At 45.3% G+C, this 22317-nt stretch overlaps 3 protein-coding genes across 5 annotated transcripts; 2 read left to right on the plus strand and 1 right to left on the minus strand.

Moving 5' to 3' along the window:
* The first annotated feature begins 141 nt into the window (after positions 1-141).
* LOC139574132 (guanine nucleotide-binding protein G(I)/G(S)/G(O) subunit gamma-5) lies at positions 142-4264 on the plus strand. The gene is made up of 3 exons (XM_071398335.1): positions 142-699; positions 1993-2119; positions 2425-4264. Exons 1-2 carry the CDS (start codon positions 607-609, stop codon positions 2116-2118), a joined length of 219 nt encoding a protein of 72 aa, XP_071254436.1. The 5' UTR covers positions 142-606; the 3' UTR covers position 2119; positions 2425-4264.
* Positions 4265-4883: 619 nt separating this feature from the next.
* On the plus strand, positions 4884-18200 carry carm1 (coactivator-associated arginine methyltransferase 1). Of its 3 annotated transcripts, none has more exons than XM_071398256.1 (16): positions 4897-5115; positions 7546-7668; positions 8028-8134; positions 8292-8396; positions 8561-8671; positions 9228-9405; positions 9609-9699; positions 9902-9983; positions 10824-10909; positions 11552-11641; positions 11969-12106; positions 15023-15112; positions 15226-15338; positions 15775-15852; positions 15978-16046; positions 16429-18200. In XM_071398256.1, exons 1-16 carry the CDS (start codon positions 4974-4976, stop codon positions 16587-16589), a joined length of 1764 nt encoding a protein of 587 aa, XP_071254357.1. In that variant the 5' UTR covers positions 4897-4973; the 3' UTR covers positions 16590-18200. The 3 variants fall into 3 exon arrangements, with proteins under 3 accessions (XP_071254366.1, XP_071254357.1, XP_071254349.1); XM_071398248.1 differs by having other exon boundaries at positions 4898-5115; positions 7543-7668; XM_071398265.1 differs by lacking the exons at positions 15023-15112; positions 15226-15338; positions 15775-15852; positions 15978-16046; positions 16429-18200 and adding an exon at positions 12695-14566 and having other exon boundaries at positions 4884-5115; positions 7543-7668.
* Positions 18201-18915: 715 nt separating this feature from the next.
* LOC139574125 (protein YIPF1-like) lies at positions 18916-22276 on the minus strand (the record flags this gene model as incomplete). The annotated part of the gene is given in 7 exon segments (XM_071398321.1): positions 18916-20282; positions 20632-20814; positions 21075-21241; positions 21358-21474; positions 21673-21760; positions 21916-21996; positions 22128-22276. Coding segments are annotated over 7 exon segments (857 nt in total), but the record flags the coding sequence as incomplete, so codon positions are not given.
* Positions 22277-22317: the final 41 nt, after the last annotated feature.

Here is a 22317-nt window from a genome sequence, read left to right on the forward strand (position 1 = left end):
CTATTGAATAATAATGTGATGAATAAAGCTTAAAATGAAATGTCATTAAAAGACAGACATGTGTGTTGAAGAGCCAAAACTCGTGACATTGTAGATGGGGGTCTCTATAAATAAACATTTTCAAAAAGGAGCACATGACGAGCCTGTATTTCGCTAATGATATCCTCGTGGTTCTGGGGTTGTTTAGAAAAAGTATCTTTATACAATAGAGAGCCAAGACCATTCTAATAAAATACGTTTCCTTTGATTTACTTCACCATAGCCTACTGTAGACCTAGAAACCATTGAACTATTGGCGACACAATATAAAACCCAAAGGAACATTTCATTTTACGACAATAGCCCATTCATTTGTTTAACTGACTGATCTATTATTATTATTATGTTGTTGTTTTTCTTACATGTACACGTAAGTGCCTCTCTTTACTGATAACCATCTTTAATTATGGGCAATTCTGAAAGCAGTGGGGAGAACATTGCGCAAAAAAAGCGGTGCGTTTTTTCAGAGGGGGGAGCACTTGAGTCGCAGCAGCCTCATCAGAAAATCTCGTTCTTTCAAGTGATAGCCGGACACTTTCACTTGGCCGTTGGACAGACCTCGCAGACATGTCGAATAACAGCGCAAACAGCAGCAACTTGGTTATCGCTCAGAAGGTAGTAAAACAACTTCGGCTAGAGGCAAGTGTTCGCAGGATCAAGGTAAAGAAATTACATTCAGAAAGACTGATCAAAAACTGTTCTGCATTGGGTGTGACTGGCTGACTTGTCAACATGGCCCTTTGGTAACTATTGAAAAGCTATATATTATGTAAAGTTTGACTATTTTATGGGAAGCATCGCGTTATTTTGTTACTTCCAGGCCATTTGTTACAAAATGCTGTTCCATTGGAACCATGCCATCTGTTTGCAACTAACTGCAGCGCTGTCCAGTAGACTAAAGGAGTAGCCTGTAAATTGACGTGCTCAATCGAGCGCCGCCTTTCACCTGTCATGTTACCGAAAGAAAAACGTAAGATTATAATGCGGTTCTAGTTTTGCTGTATGCATAGGTGTTATGGCAAGTCTAGGCTACTCCTCAGCTCTCCACTTAGTTTAACGCCGTTTTGAATGGATGTATTTATGATATATTTAGAAGTTAACGATTTGCTGTTAATTGTGCTTTAAGTTAATCATGTGAAATATGAAGATTTCCTGCTGTAGGCTGTGTTGTCCGGAGAAAATAAACAGCTCGTAGGCTAGTTTCCACGAATGGCGCAGCACAGTGGTGGCCTTTGTTGATTGTGGCTGTGACAGTAGTGCGATTGTTGGCCAAATTACTCCTTTTAGAGGAGAAAGACAGATTAGTCCGCAGATCTTAAACCACCCTGGAGCACTCAGGCATGCTGTGCTTTGAAGGGCATATGAGAATGCATGAAAAATATAGGCTTTTATCTATATCCTATGAAATACGTTTATACCATATTATCAACTAACAAGATAAATAATAAACTCAATGCACCACCCATTTGTGACTTGGTCCTAAAGTGCCATCTTGTGTTAATGACTTCACCCATGAAACAACCCTCTAGTAAAGTACCAGATCATTATGCTATTGCTGAGTCAAGTCCTAGGTAGGGATTTTAGGAAAATAGCTGATCATTGCTCAGTTTCTCTCGCAGTGTGAGCTTGGAGCATATTACTGTAGGTTCATTAAACTGAGTATCAGTAGGAGTATTGTGGCAGAGTGAAAGTGTTGGCCCCTCTATTTATTGATGCGTGGACCAGGTCTCTCTTGAAAAGCTGAGTTAAAACAAGTAGAAGTTAAGTAGAGCAGGATTGAGCTCAATTTACTTGGAACATCTTTATAGAAAACGCTGTCACTGTCAATGATGACTCATTCTCATGAATGCCTATGACATTGATATGTCATCTTTACAGCAGTCTTATGTAGCCTTTATGACACAGAATTAAAGTATAATGGAACTGACAGTGTCTCTCTGTTTCCACTCTCAGGTGTCCCAGGCAGCAGCGGACCTGAAGACCTTCTGCCTGCAGAACGCCCATAAAGACCCTCTCCTCATGGGGGTGCCCTCCAGCGACAACCCCTTCAGACCCCCCAAGTCCTGCGCCCTCTTCTGAGGTGAGATGACAGTCTGATGTGGTAGAGTAGGCTTCAATTAACTCCCTCTCTATCTCTCTCTTCTCTCTCTTTCTCTCACACACACACGTGCATGAACACACACACACTCTCTCTGTCTCTTTCTGTCCTGCTTTCTTTCTCTACCTTCCCTCTACCTGTTCCTCACTCTCATTTTCTCTCTCTGTTTGCTAACCTTTGACCCTTCTGGCTTTGATTGTTACAAAGAGAACGTAACCAACAGCAGCCATATCTCATCTAACTGCTGTGCCAGTGATCTGATCGGACTCTATGCTTTCTCACTGCAGGCGATGGTGATGATGGAGGCTCGTAAAACACGTCTGAACATTCCCCAAGGATGCCTTTCAATTCCAAGCCCCTTGGCGTCTCCTACACCCTTCCCCACCACGTCCAGTCACTGAAGACCTCAAGGCCAGAACACAATCACAAGCACAAGATAACCCTATGCTGAGTGAGTTTTGACATGTGTTCTGTTCTGGATTTCTACAGCTCAATAAGGATAACATTTGCAGTCCTTTGTGTGTTGAGATCATTAGAATGAAAGCACTCCTCAAAGTATAAATATGGCAGTCTCAACCCCAACTATCCCTGTAGTCTCTACCTTTTGTTACTTTTCTTTTACTCAAAGTGAAATTGAACTGTATTAGGTTTTACACATTGTTGTTGGTGAGTCTTTTAAAGTGGTTGACCCAGTGCCATTACATGAGTATAGCCTACCGTATCATTGTTGTGAAGCTATGTTCAACAGACTACAAGATATTACACCCGAGTTTGATCTCAGAGCTTGTTTTTCAAAATGGTGCTCAGTTGGTTGCAAACACAATGCAAGGTTCCACACAAACTCGCCTTAACACTGTCACTGTGATTTTTGTCAGGTGAAATTGTGAAGCATTTCGATAAGTGTAATTTATGATTCTCTGCTAAAAGTGTGGTGACTCCATGAGCCTCTCAAGAGAATTTAGTCTTTTGACAGAAATTTTGCGCGCATTCTCATGTGTTAAACACTCGACTACACTGTTAAGATCCTCAGTTGACAGTTAAACCACTGTGATGCAAAATTTAATTCAAAAGAAAATGGTGTTACTATGTCTAGAAAAGAGTGACTCAGAGAGGATGTTAGAGGTTTCTTATGGGTGTTGGCATATAGAGATCTCAAACTCAGGTCATGCAAAATATCTGTTTCAATGCTGGTTTTGTGGTGTTGCTCAGTCAACATCAGAATAATGATATGAAGGATCATAACAAGAATATTAGGATTACTGTACTGACACTAAAGATAAGTATAATTGCTGTGTATCATCAATATAAATAAGCCTGATCTCAGGACACTCAGTGGAAAGAGACTGCTACTCCATTGGTGCATCTAAGTTAAAGTAAGGACACATTCTAAATGGTTTAAAGTCATTTTTAGGGTTCCCCACCCCTTTTACCTTTGCGTACTGCTTCAAACTAATGTGCCTTAGTATGTGCCAAACTTCTGGTAATTTAAATGCCTCGATTTTAACACGAGACCTGTTGAGGCCTAAATCTGCATTTACTTTCCCACTTGATTAATCAGAAACACTTAAAGAGGACCTGAAGGAGTTGAAAAACAACCCCAGAGAATGAGTAATGTTTAGGAACCATACTGTGTCCTTATTACAACACGAAGTGTTGATAAAAACTGGAGAACAGCCCTTCAACATGTTCCAATACCCAGAAGCATGTCTTCAATAATGTCCTCTGACTTGACCACTGATAGTTGAAAGGACTAGGCCTACATAGATTTTCACAGTACTATTAGTCTTGCCTACCAAGTCCTTTCAAATCAGTGGCCATGCAGGAAAGGAGATGGAGGAATGCAAGCTCTTTTCACTATGGTGACTGAGCTCTGAATTACTCTGACGTTATAATAAAGTGAAGAGAGAACTTTTGAGGACTACAGTGTCCATAATGCATGGGGAAAGCAGAGCACCTCATTTTACAAATATTAGTCACTGAAATGCTCTGGTGGAAGGATTCATACATGTGGAAAACACTGTCATCCTCTTGTGCCTTAACGTTTTTTTGTGTGTGTATTTGTCTTAGAATGGTACCGTGACATGTATTGACTGAATCATTTAATAAAATGTATAATTTCACCTTCAACATCTCCTTGAGTCTCATGTTTTATCAAGGAGTTTGTTAAGAGTGGCCCCCTTAAGCTGACTGGCCAGAACACACAAGAGTATCAGGGGTAGGCAACTCCTGTCCTGCAGGGACCTGAGTGTCTGCTACTTTTCTCTTTCGACCTGGCACTTAATTAATCCACTGATGCCATACCTGGTTTATAAATCAGATGCTGATTTGGAGAGAACAAAAGACAGCAGATATGCACTCAGGCCCCCGTGGACCAGACTTGCTCATCCCTGTCACATAGAATGCTGCTCAAGAAATACCAGTGCATATTTGCCAATAGTCTGCCAGATAAACTGTATTTAGCCACTGCCCAAAGTTGTAGGTTTTGGTACTTGCTGCATGACATGTTACACAGCAGAACCAATAGTATTCACAGATTTAACAGACCAGGATACGAAACGCAGCCAGGCTGACAGTCTGACATTTTTATTTAATTCAAACGATTATTCAAGATCCCCTATTTCTCTCTTTGTCCAACTAACTAATACTGTCTATGCTGAAACAGTGTACAGCAGTGACAACAGAAGTCAGAGCAAAGTCTACTGTATATGCACTAAGCAGTTTGCCTCTCGGCCACAGAGTGGCGGTAAAGCTGCGTGTATCCCGTTTCCTGTCGTGAGTGCGCGTCCGACGCTGGATGTGAGCGCCACAGTGAGCTGTCTCTTCCCACAGATCGAAGATGGCGGTGTCGGTGTTTCCCGGCGTGCGGCTCCTCTCTATCGGAGACGCAAACGGAGAAATACAGCGTCACTCCGAGCAGCAGCCTCTACGACTGGAGGTGAAAGCCACACAGGACGCGGCCCTGATCAACCTCTCCAACGGTGAGTGGACTTGAGACAGCTCCTCCATACCCCAGTTCGGCCTGGGGTCCTTGTTAACTGGCGTTACCCTGGCTAATTAGCCAGAGCTAAATGCTAAAAAGCTACCTAGCTAACCGATGCGAGTGGTCTTGCACATTTGTGCGGGTGGGGGTTCCACTTCAAAACCGACTGGTTCCACCTATAGAATCCAACGTAATGGGGACTGTTGTTTTCGCTTATCGCTATTAGCTAGCTAGGTAACATAACTTAGTTAACTAATGTTACTTCTCCAGCACCACGACAGCGCACACTGTTGGTAGCTTAGCTAACTATAGGTGGTTAGCTTTAGCAAGCTTACTGCGCTCATTTCGTGGCTTGTGGACCACGTTCTTTCTTACCTATCTATTTGTCTTGAGGAATATTCTTTAAAGTATTAATTTAATGCGAAGTAGTCCGTTTTAGCTCACACGAGACGTTTCCTGGACCGCAAGCTAAGTGTGACCAAGCACATTAGATACCTATCTACCCTGATTTACTAATATCAACTTGCTAACAATTTAGCGCCAGATTGCATTTCAATGATGCAGTATCCTGTCCCGCGGCTGAGCACGCTAGCCAGCTCGCTACACATTGACGCAGATAGCCAAACGCTAATTGACATGTTAACGTGCTCTTTCAGTTTTGCCCCAATAAGCTATCAGCCATACTACGCAATGGTTTGCCCTTAATGCCACATAGTTCTAACAGTTAAAACCAACTGCGTCATATGAGCATTGCCCTCTGTATTAGCTAGTTAGATAGTTATGATAAAGCAAGATAACATTTGACCCTTTTGAGATGGGTATCTTAAAAGTGTGTTTTGTTTTGGAACGTCGTCGTCTTTGCGCACATATCATGCTAGTAGCGGTGTAAACAAGCAAGCTAACCCCGGTGACTCGCGCGTGCTACTTTATGGTTATCTAATCTACTGTAGATGCCTAGCTGAGTGAATAAATATCGATAAACGAAATCGTTTTTAAAAACAGGCTAAATATGAGTCCTTGTGTTTCGATGAGCTAAACCAGGTTCGTATTAGTTATTCATCTTTGTTCTCCCCTGAACAATAGCCAGCTAGTCCCCCACCTCCCTTCTCCCCTGACGTTCACTTGTGTGCTCGCGCTGAGCGCTTGCAGCTTTTGTTACACTGTGGGGGCACAGATGGGATGTCCCTTTCAAGAAGCCGTGATGTCCCTAGTTTTGATACAGTCAAGTTTGGGCTGTGGGGAAAGTGGAAATGTGTGTGTGGCAGGGTGTTTTTCAAGGTGTCCTATCAAAGTTTTATGATGTGTGTGATTGCCTGGTCCGGTCCATAGGCCCAACAGCCGTTTCCTCTTCCAACATTCCCATGATGATGGAAGATAAACGTTTCCACACCAGGCAGGAATGAACTCCCGATTGAATTGCTACATAGAGCAGCACGACTGAGTCTAAAGTAATCTGACCAGTTTTATGTTTTCCACTTGGAAAAATTACCTCAGTGTCTTGCCACACAATCATTTTATTTCTGCTTTATTATAGACACAAAAGCACCTCAATCAAACACAGCACACTAGTAATGTCTGTCTATCCTGCTGGAATGGGTGTATTTACATCTTGTCCATGAGGGGCAATGCCTTGGCCCAGCAAAAATATCACAGTTTTGCTCTTCACACAAGTGTCTATTATGACCTGACATGACCCTGTTAGAACATTGACATGGTTATCATCTGGTTGTTACATATCTGTAACATCTCTATAGTGACGGTCCTTGTTCCCCATCTGTCATTGTCATTTACCACAATGTTCAGCTGTAGGCCTTGGAGACAGGCCAGGTCGAGTGGCGGGAGATGGTTGTAGCCTACATATTTTAAAGCATGCACTCTATCTCTCAGCCCTTGCATCGAACACACACTTGTTAAGCAACACACACACTCCCGCTCTCATATTCATCGCAGGTTAACCCGGTGTCAGTAACTAGTTTGGTCTGTTAATAAAACATGCTGCATCTGGCTAATCTAAGTAACAGCGCTAGTCTTAATCCCATCACAACTGCTGGATTAAACCACAGATTATCTCACTGCCATGCGGGCACAGCACTAGACCTACCCTGCCAATATATTGCTTTCACATATCCAGTCTTTAAAACTATGTCATCTTAATCATCCAGGAGTGTGTGTGAAATAGCTTCAACAGAAGAAATTACTCACTTTCCCTCGGCTAAAGGAGGTTAAAAATATCTCTTTGCTTGCTGCTATGGTTGAGATGCTTTAATGCTAATTGAGTCAATAAAGTGCTGTGTGTGATCAGGCCAGTTCTGTTAGCATGTTGTTCTTCGTGTTGTGTGACCTACTCCTGTGCCACGCTTATTCCATGAATGACTTGTTGTAGGCGTATTGCCGGGCCCTAACTAATGTATGACTCCTCTCACAGCAGAGGAGACATGCGTGTTCAAGTGTTCGGTCTCCCGGGACACAGAGTGCAGTCGCGTGGGGAAACAGTCGTTCATCATCACGCTGGGCTGCAACAGCGTCCTGCTACAGTTCACCTCACCTGCAGGTAGCTAACCCCCGGCAACCACCGCCGCTCTGTCTCAGAGAATGCTGTCATTGTCTGTCTGTGTCTGTTTTTTCCATCTGTCTTTGACTGCCTGCCAGTAGGCTATATCTATCTTTGTCATTGACCCTCTGTCTCCTGTGTGTCTGTGTCTTTGACTCCCTGTCCTAGTGCACATGTTCCTGTCCTTATAAAGAGATTCTTATTGTTTCTCATGCTTGTCTTGCCTCTGTCATCCTTGTGAACTGTTATAATTGGTTATTACCGTTCGTTTGATTTCTCCCCATTATGACTGGCTTAAGACCATTTATAACTTATGTCTGATTTGTCCTGCTTATAACCTGTTATGACGATCTCCTCAGAGTTCTCATCGTTCTATAACCTCCTGAAGAACTGCCGCGGCCACAGTGGAGAGCAGTCGGTCTTCAGCGACAGGACAGAGGAATCATCCGCAGTACAGTACTTCCAGGTGCACACGCAGAATCTGCCATGCATTGCAATAAATCATTTATTCCAACCTTTATTAGCTCAGTGACAATATTAAAACACCTCATGAAAAATAAGCTGTTCTGTCACTTTATTTTCCTCTCTCTCCTTTGTTCTCTCTCTCTCCTTCACTCCTCCAGTTCTATGGCTACCTCTCCCAGCAGCAGAACATGATGCAGGACTACGTCAGGACAGGAACCTATCAGAGGGCCATCCTCCAGAACCACACTGACTTCAAGGACAAGGTACTGATGCACTGTCCTGGGACTTAAATGTAGCTAGTTCTGAATTGAGTTCTTTGCTGTATTTGAAACTAAACTGTTGTTTAATTGGTTTGGGCAGTAGACACTGCTGGATTTCGTTGATGTCTTTATCAGGGAAGAATTAGAATCCATTCCCCTCTCTCTAGGTGGTGTTGGATGTGGGCTGTGGTTCAGGGATTCTGTCGTTCTTTGCTGCTCAGGCTGGGGCCAGGAAGGTCTACGCTGTGGAGGCCAGCACCATGGCCCAGCACGCAGAGGTAACAGACACACTAAACTATGTCGAAATTAAGTGACCTATATATTTTCAATTAACTGCACTTTTTCTGGCCCGCAAATTGGTTTCGACAAACTAATCAAAGCCCTCGAGCTGAAAAGTTTGCCACCCCTGCTCTAACCCTGTCCTCTTCTTGACATGCTATGTAGCCATAAGTCTGGCAGATGTATCAGTCTCACTCTAACAAACACTAACCCTCCACTTGGTGCCCTCCGCTAGGTCCGGGTGAACTCTAACCCTCTGGTGTCCCCTCCACTAGGTCCTGGTGAACACTAATCCTCTGGTGTCCCCTCCACTAGGTCCTGGTGAACACTAATCCTCTGGTGTCCCCTCCACTAGGTCCTGGTGAACACTAATCCTCTGGTGTCCCCTCCACTAGGTCCTGGTGAACACTAATCCTCTGGTGTCCCCTCCACTAGGTCCTGGTGAACACTAATCCTCTGGTGTCCCCTCCACTAGGTCCTGGTGAACACTAATCCTCTGGTGTCCCCTCCACTAGGTCCTGGTGAACACTAATCCTCTGGTGTCCCCTCCACTAGGTCCTGGTGAACACTAACCGTCTGGGGGACCGTGTGGTGGTGATCCCTGGTAAAGTAGAGGAGGTTACGCTGCCTGAGCAGGTGGACATCATCATCTCAGAGCCCATGGGCTACATGCTCTTCAACGAGAGGATGCTGGAGAGCTACCTCCACGCCAAGAAGTTCCTCAAGCCTAGTGGTGAGACGGAGGGAAGGTTGGAGGGAGAGCATAGAAAGGGGTAGAGTGGGAGGGAAGGAGAAAGGGGGAAAATGTCTGAAGATTATTCTGAAGCCCAAGCGGTAAATAATATTAAAGTCTACATTTTAAAACTGAGAGACATATTCATCATGACTAGCCACTGGTGATTGTACCATCATTAACTGACTTCATGTGTGTCACAGGTAAAATGTTCCCCACCATCGGTGACGTGCACCTGGCCCCCTTCACAGACGAACAGCTCTACATGGAGCAGTTCACCAAGGCCAACTTCTGGTGAGTAGGAGGGGAGGGAGGAGAGAAACGGGGAGAGTAGTAGGAAGGATGAGGTTGGAGGGACGGAGGGGGAAATGGCAAGAGAAGAAGCTCTGGGAGTAGAAGCAGTGAATGTACGGAGATATCAGTCACGTTTCATTGGGTTGCTGTAGTTGATGGGATTGAGATGATGATAATGATTCTCTCTCACTCCCTCATTTAGGTACCAGCCTTCCTTCCATGGTGTGGACCTCTCAGCCCTGCGAGGAGCAGCGGTGGATGAGTACTTTCGCCAGCCCATTGTGGTACGTAGAATTCTCAGTTGTATGTCAGACTCTTGAACACCTATCTTCTGACATTGCCTGCCCCGCCCACCATGTCGGTTAAAGCGATATACCCCCCCCCCCCCTAAGATGATTGGGGTGCAGGGGACGGTTAACTAGGAAATGTATATGGGAAGGGTGTTTAAGGCCTGAAATAGTCAGGGGGTATGTGGGGACAAGAGCTGTTTGTGTAAAATTGGGTTGCGTAGTACGGACTGGTCTGTGTGTTTGTTTATGTCTAAGGGTGGTACATAAGATGTGTGTTTATGGGCAAATGCTGATGCAGGATAGGAGATTGACTATATGGGAGTGTGTGTTTGTGGTAGAAGATACCACCGTCACACTGTGTGTGTTATGACGGCTGGGATAAATAAGTTAGATGCGGTCTGAGTTTAGGATCCCAATGTTTTCGCCCAGTCCAGTTCCCCCAGTCTAACACCACAGAACCAACAGTGAGGTTTCAACAGTACTATCACTGCTCATAATGGGTATTCATTGAATTAATCTCATCCCTTTTATCACACACAGCGACACACACCGACAACGACACACACACATCATTCTCCAGCGGTAGTCAGCTGGGTAGGCCTTTGCACCATGCCTGCTCCTCTGTTACTCTGCTGGGAGAGCTGGGCCGGAGTGCCTGGTTCTGGGTACAGCCTCTGTTCTAGATCATTAAATTAAGGCCTAGACTGTCTCCGTACCCACTCTAGCCAATGCTGCCGTAAAACATTTCTACCTCACTGGGACTTACCTGGATACTCTTGCTTCCCTCTTCCCCGTCTCTCTCCTTCCTCCTTTTTCCTTCCCTCCCCCTCTCAGGACACATTTGATATCCGTATCTTGATGGCCAAGTCTGTCAAATACACAGTCAACTTCCTGGAGGCCAAAGAGGAGGATTTGTACAGGTCTGTGTGCCGTCTGTCTGTTATTCCCTCATATATTTATTATTGAATTGTTATTCATAGATTGAGTTGAGAATTGAGATGCGTAGATACATGTTACTGAATGTGGGGATGTCCTACTTCTCTAATATGAGGCTACTTCCGATTTTGAATTTCCTACATCAGCAAAAATACTACATAATTCCTTCTAGTGTGTAAAAATAACCTTAAAGCAGCAATCCGCAGTAGAAACGATAACAGAGCGAATTCCCCACCCTTCTTTATGTAAGAAGCGGAGGGGTGGGGCTGGAGAAATGTAACCACTCTCAAATTCATAGACTGAGCTATGGATGCAAGGACTCCATGATATCAAATTATAGTTTTAACCATGTTTTGATGATATATATATTTATTGTTTACATTTACTTTGTTTACAAACATTGGAGTAAAACAAACTTATATTTTGGGTTCTGATGGGGTACGACAGTTGAACTAAGCTCATGAGGCATTTATAAGTTATATTTTTCAAAACTTAATGGGTATATATCATTCATTCAAAAGTTCAAAAAATGGATGTAGCAACAACTGCTTGCTCCGTTAACTAGAATATCCCACTCTTTTCTCTCTTTCCCTCTCTCTTTCCCTCTCTCTCGCTCTCTCTTTCAGGATAGAGATTCCCTTTAAGTTCCATATGATGCACTCAGGGCTGGTGCACGGCCTGGCTTTCTGGTTCGACGTAGCGTTCATGGGATCAATGTAAGTTGGACTGAAGTGTGTGTGGTCAGGAGTAACCTGACCGATATGGATCCTGACTACAGCTACACCGTCACTTTCCTTTTTCTTTCATCACTTTTTTTTCCTTTTCTTTTTTCTCACAGACATTGTAATAAACACAAAGACAGAAAGCGGATGCAACTTAAAAGCAAAACAATATAGTACAATACATTCACTATAGAAACATTTCACAATAAGTTGTAAATGGCTGTTCCTACTGAATATCTGACCATGCTTGTACTGTAGTAGGATAATGCTGACTGAACCTTAAAGTATCCTGACCTCTAACCCCTCTCCCTCTCTCTGCAGGGTGACAGTGTGGCTCTCTACAGCCCCCACAGAGCCCCTGACCCACTGGTACCAGGTCCGCTGTCTGCTCCAGTCACCCCTGTTCACCAAGGCAGGAGACACACTTTCCGGCACAGCACTGCTCATCGCCAACAAGAGGTGAGGGACTGTAGAGCGATCTACTGGGGGTCTGTTGGGGATGGGAGGCTTTGGTGTTAGTGTGTTGCCATTCACCTCTAGGCCCAGGCCTGTGTTATATTATGACAGTTCTGAATGAATGTGTGTGTAGGCGATATACAGTGAGCTCCAAACGTATTGGGACAGCGACAATTATAAAGAACATTGCCTCATACAATGAATATGGGGATAAAGTGCAGACTGTCAGCTTTAATTTGAGGGTATTTTCATCCGTATCGGGTGAACCATTTAGAAATTGTTTCCAGTTATTTTGTGCCCAATTGAAATTAATGGTAAATAATGAATTGTCATATTTGAGTCACTTTTATTGTAAATAACAATAGAATGTTTCTAAATACTGTGGATGCTACCATGATTACATATAATCCTGAATGAATCGTAAATAATGATGAGTGAGGAAGTTAGTGTAACCTCATGCTAACCTCTCGCCACCACAATAACAGGGGAGGTTAGCATTTGGTGGGGTGGGGGCTCGTGGATGATATTTGTGCGTCTGCAACCTCATGTATCAATACAACAAAATGTCTCACTGCCTCAATACATTTGGAGCTACCCAGTGCCTTTGGAGCTACCCAGTGCCTTTGGAGCTACCCAGTGCCTTTGGAGCTACCCAGTGCCTTTGGAGCTACCCAGTGCCTTTGGAGCTACCCAGTGCCTTTGGAGCTACCCAGTGCCTTTGGAGCTACCCAGTGCCTTTGGAGCTACCCAGTGCCTTTGGAGCTACCCAGTGCCTTTGGAGCTACCCAGTGCCTTTGGAGCTACCCAGTGCCTTTGGAGCTACCCAGTGCCTTTGGAGCTACCCAGTGCCTTTGGAGCTACCCAGTGCCTTTGGAGCTACCCAGTGCCTTTGGAGCTACCCAGTGCCTTTGGAGCTACCCAGTGCCTTTGGAGCTACCCAGTGCCTTTGGAGCTACCCAGTGCCTTTGGAAAGTATTCATATCCCTTGACTTTTCCTACATTTTGTTAGGTTATAGCCTTACTCTAAAATGTATTAAATAAAAAAAATCTTCAGCAATTTACACACACCAGCCCATAATGACAAAGCGAAAACAAGTTTGTAGAAATGTTTGCAAATTTATTTAAAAAAAATACAAACAAACTTACCTTATTTACGTAAGTATTCAGACCCTTTGCTATGAGACTCGAAATTGAGCTCAGATTTATCCTGTTTCCATTGATCATCCTTGAACTTGATTGGAGTCCACCTGTGGTAAATTCAATTGATTGGACATGATTTGGAATGGCTCACCTGTCTATATAAGTCCCACAGTTGACAGTGCATGTCAAAGCAAAAACCAAGCCATGAGGTTGAAGGAATTGTCCGGGAAGCTCCGAGACAGGATTGTGCCGAGGCACAGATCTGGAGAAGGGTACCAAAACATTTCTGCACCATTGAAGGTCCTCAAGAACACAGTGGCCTCCATCATTCTTAAATGGAAGAAGTTTGGAACCACCAAGACTCTTACTGGAGCTGGCCTCCCGGCCAAGCTGAGCAGTCGGGGGAGAAGGGCCTTGGTCAGGGAGGTGACCAAGAACCTGAAGGTCACTCTGACAGAGCTCCAGAATTCATCTGTAGAGATGGGAGAATCTTCCAGAAAAACAACCATCTCTGCAGCACTCCACCAATCAGGCCTTAATGGTTGTGGCCAGATGGAAGCCACTCATTAAAATGCACATGACAGCCTTTTTAGGGCCTTCCTCTGACACCGCCTGGTATAGAGATCCTGGATGGCATAAAGCTTGGCACCAGTGATGTACCGGGCCGTACGCACTACCCTCTGTAGTGTCTTGCGGTCGGAGGCCAAGCAGTTGCCATACCAGGCAGTGATGCAACCCGTCAGGATGCTCTCGATGGTGCAGCGGGCAGCTTGTAGAACCTTTTGAGGATCTGAGGACCCATGACAAATCTTTTCAGCTTCCTGAGGGGGAATAGGTTTTGTCATGCCCTCTTCACGACTTCCTTGGTGTGCTTTTGGACCATGTTAGTTTGTTGGTGATGTGGATGCCAAGGAACTTGAAGCTCTCAACCTGCTCCACTACAGCCCCGTTGATGAGAATGGGGGCGTGCTCAGTCCTCCTTTTCCTGTAGTTCACAATCATCTTCTTTGTCTTGATCACATTGAGGGAGAGGTTGTTCTCCTTGCACCGCACGGTCAGGTCTCTGACCTTATATGCTGTCTCAACGTTGTCGGTGATCAGGCCTACCGCTGTTGTCATCGGCAAACTTAAATATGGTGTTGGAGTCGTGCCTGGCCGTGCAATCATGAGTAAACAGGGAGTACAGGAGGGGACTGAGCATGCACCCCTGAGGGGCCCCCATGTTGAGGATCAGCGTGGCAGATGTGTTGTTACCTGCCCTTACCACTTGGGGCGGCCCGTAAGGAAGTCCGGGATCCAGTTGCAGAGAGAAGTGTTTAGTCCCAGGGTACTTGTAGCCAAGCTTGTAGCGTCCTACCCAAGAAGACTTTAGGCTATAATTGCTGCCAAAGGTGCTTCAACAAAGTACTTAGTAAAGGATTTGAATACTTGTGTAAATGTCATATTTCAGTTTTTTAAATAATATAAATCAGGAAAAATGTCTACAAACTTGTTTTTGCTTTGTCATTATGAGATATTGTGTTTAGATTGAGGGATTAAAAAAGAAAAATCTATGTAACAAAATGTGGAAAACGTCAAGGGGTCTGAATACCTCCCGAAAGCACTCTATATATGTGTATTACAGATGTGTGCTTGCTGAATCTGTGCTGCTCTGTCTGGTCTGTGTTAATCTATCCACCTCCCTTCTCACCTCCTCCCATAACAACCCCCGGCTCTCCTCCAATACCACCCCCCGGCTCTCCTCCCATACCAATCCCCGGCTCTCTTCCCTCCTCACAGACAAAGCTACGACATCAGTATTGTCGCCCAAGTGGACCAGACAGGCTCCAAGTCCAGCAACCTCCTGGACTTGAAGAACCCCTTTTTCAGGTGAGTTGGTCTGTTCCGCTGCCCTCGGCCTGTGCCATTCAGGATAACGAGGGGGGGAAGGGGAGCTCCCTCTCATGGCGTGTATGTTGTTGTGTATGTGTGTGTTTTTGTAGGTACACAGGCAGCACACCCACCCCCCCTCCTGGGTCGCACTACACCTCCCCCTCTGAGACCATGTGGAACACTGGGGGGGCCTACAGCATGAGCCAGGGCATGGCTGTGTCAGGTAAATACACACACATAGAGGACACCGGTAGAGGAGACACACACAGAGGACATACCCACACACACTGCACAGGGCAGAACCCACACACACACACTGCATGAGGCAGAACAATGCTGTGTCAGGTAAACACACAGACGATACACACACAATCTGACCCATGATAGCATCATCAGGCAAAAGCATCCATACAACATCATGACCAAATGTCTTACTAAACTGTAGGGATATCACAGAATAGATCAGGCTAACAGAGCAGCTGATAGACAGGGGATGCATGCTCTCTCTGAGTGGGAAACGGTGTGTGAGAGAGAAAGGATACTTATGCTTCTGTGCTTTTCTCCCATTTCGCTCCCTTTCTCTTCCCATCTCTCTCGTTCTCTCCTCCCCATCTCACTCTCTTCCCCGTCTCATCCTTTCATCTCTCTCTCTCTCTCAGGGATGCCTACAGCCTATGACCTCAGTACGGTCATGGGCAGCGGCTCGACGGTGTCCCACAACAACCTCATCCCCCTCGGTAGGATACTACGGACTGATGGACTGACTGACAGACAAGCACAGACAGTGTGACTGACTGTGTGTGTTTGCACGTTTGTGTGTGCGTTAATACAGTCTCACTATTTCCTCTGTTCCCGCCCTCAGTGAACACAGGGATAGTGAATCACACCCACTCCAGGATGGGCTCCATCATGAGCACCGGAATCGTCCAGGGTACGTCTCCTTATACACTATACAAGGGTTTCCTAAACTCGGTCCTTCCTAAACTCGGTCCTGCACATCTTGTTTTTTGCCCTAGCACTACACAGCTGATTTAAATATTGAACTCCTCATCAAGCTTTGATTATTTGAATCAGCTGTTAGTGCTGGGCAAAACAAAATGTACACCTGGGGGGGGCCCAGGACCGAGTTTGAGTAAACCCATGTACTAAACTACATCAAGTCAAGTTTCCTAAACGCCTATCATTTGTGTAAATGGAGGGGATGGATTCTGAAGTATGTGACATAGTTGGCCCACAACCAATCAGGGGAAGGTGATAACATTCTTTCCCTCTCTCTCCCTCCCATTTTCTCCCCCTCACCCCCATCTCTCCAGGAGCTTCTACTGGCCAATCAGGTCCTAGCAGCAGCAGCAGCTCTAACCAGCAGCAGCAGCAGCATTATCCCGTCACCAACCAGTTCACCATGGGGGGACCCGCCATCTCCATGGCCTCTCCCATGGCCATCCCTAGCAACACCATGCATTATGGGAGTTAAGACCTCGTCACCCTTCACCTCCGAACCCCTGCATGACCTCTACTAGCCCCTCCCCCCGACCGGCCAGAACCAGAATACCAAAACCAGTGCTGTCGTGTTGTCCCTTCAGCACCTTCCTTTCTCCTTTACTGTCCATCTCTCTATCACTGGAGTTATTCTCTTCATATCCGTCCCTCCCCACTGCTCTCTCCGTTTTGAGAGCTGTTCCCCGTCTCCCTCCCTCCCTCTCATCATCGTGCAGCAGCTGCTATGATATCACCAGTCCAGCCAGAGGGTGGCAGCACCTCTACGTTCAACTGACAGACTGATCAGCACAAAGAATTGGCAGTTTTTCTGAATGAAGAGCTGAACTGAACTTTGTTTGACTGGACCTTTTCATGCTTTACAGACACATGTACACCTACACATACACATTCAACACAGAGACTTTTGTTGCAAAGAATAACTCATTGCACGACTGTACAGCAGGTATCATCTCCTTTATCCGGGTTCCCTCCCTCTCCTCCCTTTTGGACATTTAGCCTCCCCTAGTGCCCGTGTGATGCCCCACCCTTCCCCCTCCTCCACCAAACACTCCCAACCCCATCCACTACAGCCAGTCGCTATCCCCCCTCCCCTTATCGCTGGATTGGATGTCCCCCACTACAGATCTGCACTGAAAGGACAGGGGGCTTTCCTGTACAGTAGAACACTATGAACACCCCTCACTGACGCCATTTTGTTTTCATATCGAGGCACTTCTCCACCTGCCTGTAGAGCCTCTCTCCTTAAACGGCCCCATTCCAGAGTGATAGCTAGCTCCCCCCAAGGTGTTTGTCTGGTCATCCATAGTGGTAGTCTTTAGCCTAGGTCTACTGGGCTATCTCAAAAGACCCTATTTCATATAGTGCTCTACTTTTGACTAGAGCCACATGGACAAATTAAGTGCACTGTATAGGGACTAGGGTGTCATTTGAGATGTAGCCTAGATGTCAGTGTGTAGGAGAACCCTGTAGAACGGGATCTTGAAGAACACCAACTCTGGAACTCTGTTAGAACCTCGCCAATGAGCTTCGAGGACACAGCCTCAGACCCGGCCCCCCACTCCCCTTCATAGCCAATCAGGATTGCAGTGAGCCGATGGTTTTGGTGGAAGCAGGATGAACCCACAGAAAGACAGACTGACAGTATGGACCAAGGACACTGATGTCGGCCGTTGGAGCAGCTGTATCCTAGTTTACATTCTTCCCCGGTTTCCTTTCCTTCATTTTGAGACTGCCGTTCAGACTGAGGTGGGGAGTTCGGGATAGAGGGAGTCACCTCTTTCCCTATGATATCCAGACTCTAACATATCTAAACCTCTCCTCCCTCCTTTCCCGGGCAAGTTGATTGCCCAACCTTCAGACAAAGACTTAATGGACATGCATTGCTTCCAGTCACAATTTGTGGACTGAGTTTAATTACATTTTTTTGATTTAGCAAGTTTTATGAAGAGAAAATGTCTTGCTAGTTTGTAGGGTTAACTTTTCAGTTGTCTTTATTTGTTTTATTTCTTTCACAGAAAAGCAACAAACAAAAAACAAGTATAAAAGGAGTCAATTAAATGTTGGTGGAGAAGTCCCCCCAAAAATATTTGGATCAGGTCTTATAATTAACCTTTAGATATTACAGTTAGATTTTTAACACCAATGTTGTGATAGTTGCTAGCTTAGCATTCAAACACTACTTTTCTCTGGGACCTCAATTGATGGAAAGTGCATCAGGAAGACTATTGTGCCGTTTCCTGTTCGTTGTAAGAAATTGCCACAGATCTAGGATCAGATTTTCCTAACCAAAACCAGCAGTTAGGGTCGACTTATGAAATCTGATTTTATAATGTCACCTTGAGGGTAAGTCAAATCTTGTGCCTTACACTATGAGCCTACATGGTCAGTAGACATTGACATGCTCATATTCATATGGGCACGTCAATGTATGTCCTCCAAGCACACACACAAAGCAACTACCTTTGGGGTGCTCGGCTGTCCCATAAATCTCAGGGATCATTGCTGGGCCTAGCAAGAATCGATGTTTTCTACGTACAGTAAGCAGAGCACTGACAGCTTGAGGGCTGGAACCAATGCTGCATACCTGGGTTCTCTCGACTTCCTCGTTGAAATCAAGATGGTGGATATTTCGCAGCCCCTAGTTGTGCAGGCCTTTGGCCCAGCACCTACCAACTAATCTTAATTGAATCAGATGTGGTAGTGCTGGGCTGGAACAAAAGCCTGCCAAGACATAGCACTCCAGGACCGGAGTTAGAGACCCCTGCCCTCGGGCTTTAGTCAACACCAAGAAGACGACACAATTCAGACTGAAACTACAGTTTATTCACACAAACCCAGAAGTCTGAACAAAGAGGAAAAAATAAATACACTGACAAACCCTTTCCTTACAAGTCTATCTACAAAAAGAAAAAGTTGTGTGGATACATTAGTCAGCACAGTACTACACGTGTTCCAGGTCATAGGAGTGGTTTGAGTTCTAAAACAACCCTTTTCAATCTCACAGTTCAGAGGTGTACAATCTCACCCGCAGAGGGCTGGCGTGGGCCTTGGTTCCAGCCAAGCTGTAACATACCTGTTGATCCATCTCATCTGATTGTAGAATCAGGTGTTTTTGCTTGGCTGGAACAAAAGCATGCACCTTTATGGATAAGGTTGGCCACCCCTGTATTAGTACATCATTAAACATTCATACAGCATTTCCCTTCAATAGGTGCATCTCAAGATCAGACTGCAGCTGAGGAGTTCAAGTCTATAAAGAATTCCTTTCTTTGTCATGACAGAACTGAGCTGGTTAGAGCAGATCTCATATGCTTCCGCCTTTCCTATGTTTTTAGTGCCGATAAAAAGTAGAGATGAGGAAGTCTCCGACTATTGAGGTGCACCCAGCTTCTCCATGATAAATATTGATTTATTACAATATACAAGTGCAGAATTTACAGCGGAATCATTTCTGCAGCATAAGCAAGACAGTTTCCCCCAATGCAATCCTCATAACCCATAATTTGCTTATACTCATAGGCCTCTATCCTTGTCCCTTCTCTTTGTAATAACATATGTAGTCAATTGCACAGCACTTTTAATGGGCTGCTGGTCCAGTTAAGTCCATAATGTACTAGAGTAGGGCTCACACACCCAGAACCTCCAACAACGTTATGGGTACCTTTCTGACCACTTGTCGGTCCTCTGTATCATTATTGGTTCGAGCATCGGAGTATGCAGGCCCTACTTCGCTACGTCCCCTTCTCTGATCTGAAAGGACTGGAAAATGTGTGACCCACTGAGCTGTAAACTCAAAACAACGTCCACGCAGGTGTCGTAAACTCTGATTTCATCCAACTTTTCCCTCTCGACTCACATCGTCCTCACACAACAACAATGTAGTTAGTCAATGGCGAGATCGCCATCATCTGTTTGGCGGTTAGCCAGCTAGCTACTCTTCCAATGCTCACAGAGTAGGTAACAAAAGCCTAAACCTTTTATCTAGTCCTTTCAGATTCCCCAGTGGTCTCAAACATTGTGACTATGAGAAGAGGTCATTAAGTGTTGGGACACATCTCCCTCCCTCCGGTTCCTCTTGGTCAGTGGGTCTTGTTGGTCAATATGCTGCTGTGTGGTTGGGTGCGAGTGTAGGAACTGGTGTGCGAGTCACTGTCTGGAAAAAATACATCTGAAAGATAGCATAGAGGGACAGAGGGGACGGGTATAAAGGGTTAGAAACTTAAAGAACTATGAGGTTTATAGCTAGCCATAGACTGAAGTAGGGTGTTGGAGATGAGACATTTAACATTTCCCCTGAGGCGCATACAGCTGAGACGTTCCCATTTAGATTATGATTAGGGCCTGGTTCAAACATTTTTAAAGTCCATCCTTCCCTGGATAAGTGAAATGAGGACTCTACTTTCTATATTCATGTCAGACCATGATCACTGACATTCTTCTTCAAAGTACTTGAACAGGGCCTAGGAGGATGGGGCTAGGTAACTTTTACCCATAGCACTCTTATAGTGGGCTCTTACCTTGCAGCCAATTGATAGCAGCGCATGGAGAACGACGATTGTTGCCACGGTGGCAAAAGCAGTCACCTTGGTGTCATCGCGGACGACAGGCCAGAAGGTGAGCACCAGGACCGACCCAGAGATTACCATGGCGACCAGGATGAGGAGCCATTGGAGCCATTCGAATGGTAAGATCCACAACACCTGAGGGAGGTGATTGGTTTGTTACTTGAGAATAAGATGTTCTGCATTAATTGGTTCGGATTGGGTCCCAATCAGATAGAAATATACTATCACGAACAGGGTCATTCAATAGGCACAAAAACTGAAGAAAACTATGAAACTGTAAAGTAGGTACCATCTGAACTTCATTTTCCATTGCAAAACATTTAGCTAGGGGGATGAATATGTTTTGCTAGCTGAATACGACCCAGACATTCACTAGTGTGTGTCTGCTGACTCACTGAGGTGGGGATGTAGATGAAGAGGGAGTAGCCGTAGACACACACCGTCTCCAGGAAGGAGTAACCACTCTGCTGCCTCTCCTCCCTCTGCCTCCAGGTCAGGAAACCCCATACACCCAGGGGCACCAGCCAGGCATACAGGAAGATCACTACTGCAGCTATCGTCACTGAGGGAGTGAGAAAAAGCAAGCAACATCAACACTGCTATTTTTTTTTGTTTATATAGCAAATCTCACATGAAACCATTGAGAAGGAGCCAAGCTGTAACCCCCAGGTACCATACCTCTGTGGAACTGGGGTCTGTAGTGGTAATGGGGGCTCCCCAGAGAGTTCAGGAAGGTGGACAGGTTTCCACTGATGGCCAGAGAGAACACCAGCGTCACACAGATCCAGAAGGGACCTGGACATACGGGAGACCAGGAGGTAAGGTTAGTCTGGGTAGAGGTGGTTCACATTACAACCTAAGATATGCAGAGTTTGGCAAACTGTCTTCCAGTTTTACGGCTATAAAAGTTAACATTCTAAGGTCCATTCTAATTCAGATCTAACTATCTAGGAACAATTGTATCTAAGCTATAGTGGTGATGTGTCCCATTACCATATAAATCCGGACTCGACTGGAGGGTATGTTTGATGAAGTTCCGCCCTGGTAAAGGCATCACCGACCCCTTGACCCTGTCCAGCACCTGCATCCCATGACAGGAAGTCAGTCAACCAATGGACATTGTACAGCAACTAACACCACTACATTTACAGTTTCTATATGGCAGATGTTAAACAGCAACATATAGGCCAGTCTCATGAGTGCAGATTATTCTATGTTATTTCAAGCATATTGTACCTGCATTGTATCCACATTGAAGAATGACTGGTAGTACTCAAAGGTCCAGAAGCCGCTAGTTTGTTTCTCCCCTCTTAGGAGCTGTAAACAGTAATGTCAATCAGTTATCCCCATATTGCTTGGTTTTTGGCTGTTTGTGCAAACGTCATTACAAAGGCAAAATGTCAGATTATCAATGTAGCGATATGATTGGACTCATTCATCATCCTGACCTCTGAACTCTCCTCCTGTCCCTCATCATCGGACATGTCCAGTTTGATGTCCCCAGTGGCACCGGCCGGGGCCGTTCTGCTGGAGCCAGACATACTGAGGGTGGAGGCCCCAGGGTCTGCTAACAGCAGGTCAGTGGCCTCATCAAACTCTAGAGGAGAAGAAGACAGAGGTGGTTAGAGTGAGGGAATG

This window comes from Salvelinus alpinus, chromosome 1, assembly GCF_045679555.1.
Source record: "Salvelinus alpinus chromosome 1, SLU_Salpinus.1, whole genome shotgun sequence".
In the NCBI taxonomy this organism is placed as follows: domain Eukaryota; kingdom Metazoa; phylum Chordata; class Actinopteri; order Salmoniformes; family Salmonidae; genus Salvelinus; species Salvelinus alpinus.

Excerpts from the sequence above, each read along its gene's own strand:
- LOC139574132 (XM_071398335.1), top strand. The coding sequence starts at position 607 with ATGTCGAATAACAGCGCAAACAGCAGCAACTTGGTTATCGCTCAGAAG. Across the intron at positions 700-1,992 it reads CAAGTGTTCGCAGGATCAAG|GTGTCCCAGGCAGCAGCGGA; the intron begins GTAAAGAAATTA and ends TTCCACTCTCAG.
- carm1 (XM_071398248.1), top strand. The coding sequence starts at position 4,974 with ATGGCGGTGTCGGTGTTTCCCGGCGTGCGGCTCCTCTCTATCGGAGAC. Across the intron at positions 7,669-8,027 it reads ACAGTTCACCTCACCTGCAG|AGTTCTCATCGTTCTATAAC; the intron begins GTAGCTAACCCC and ends CGATCTCCTCAG. Across the intron at positions 15,339-15,774 it reads CCAGGGCATGGCTGTGTCAG|GGATGCCTACAGCCTATGAC; the intron begins GTAAATACACAC and ends TCTCTCTCTCAG.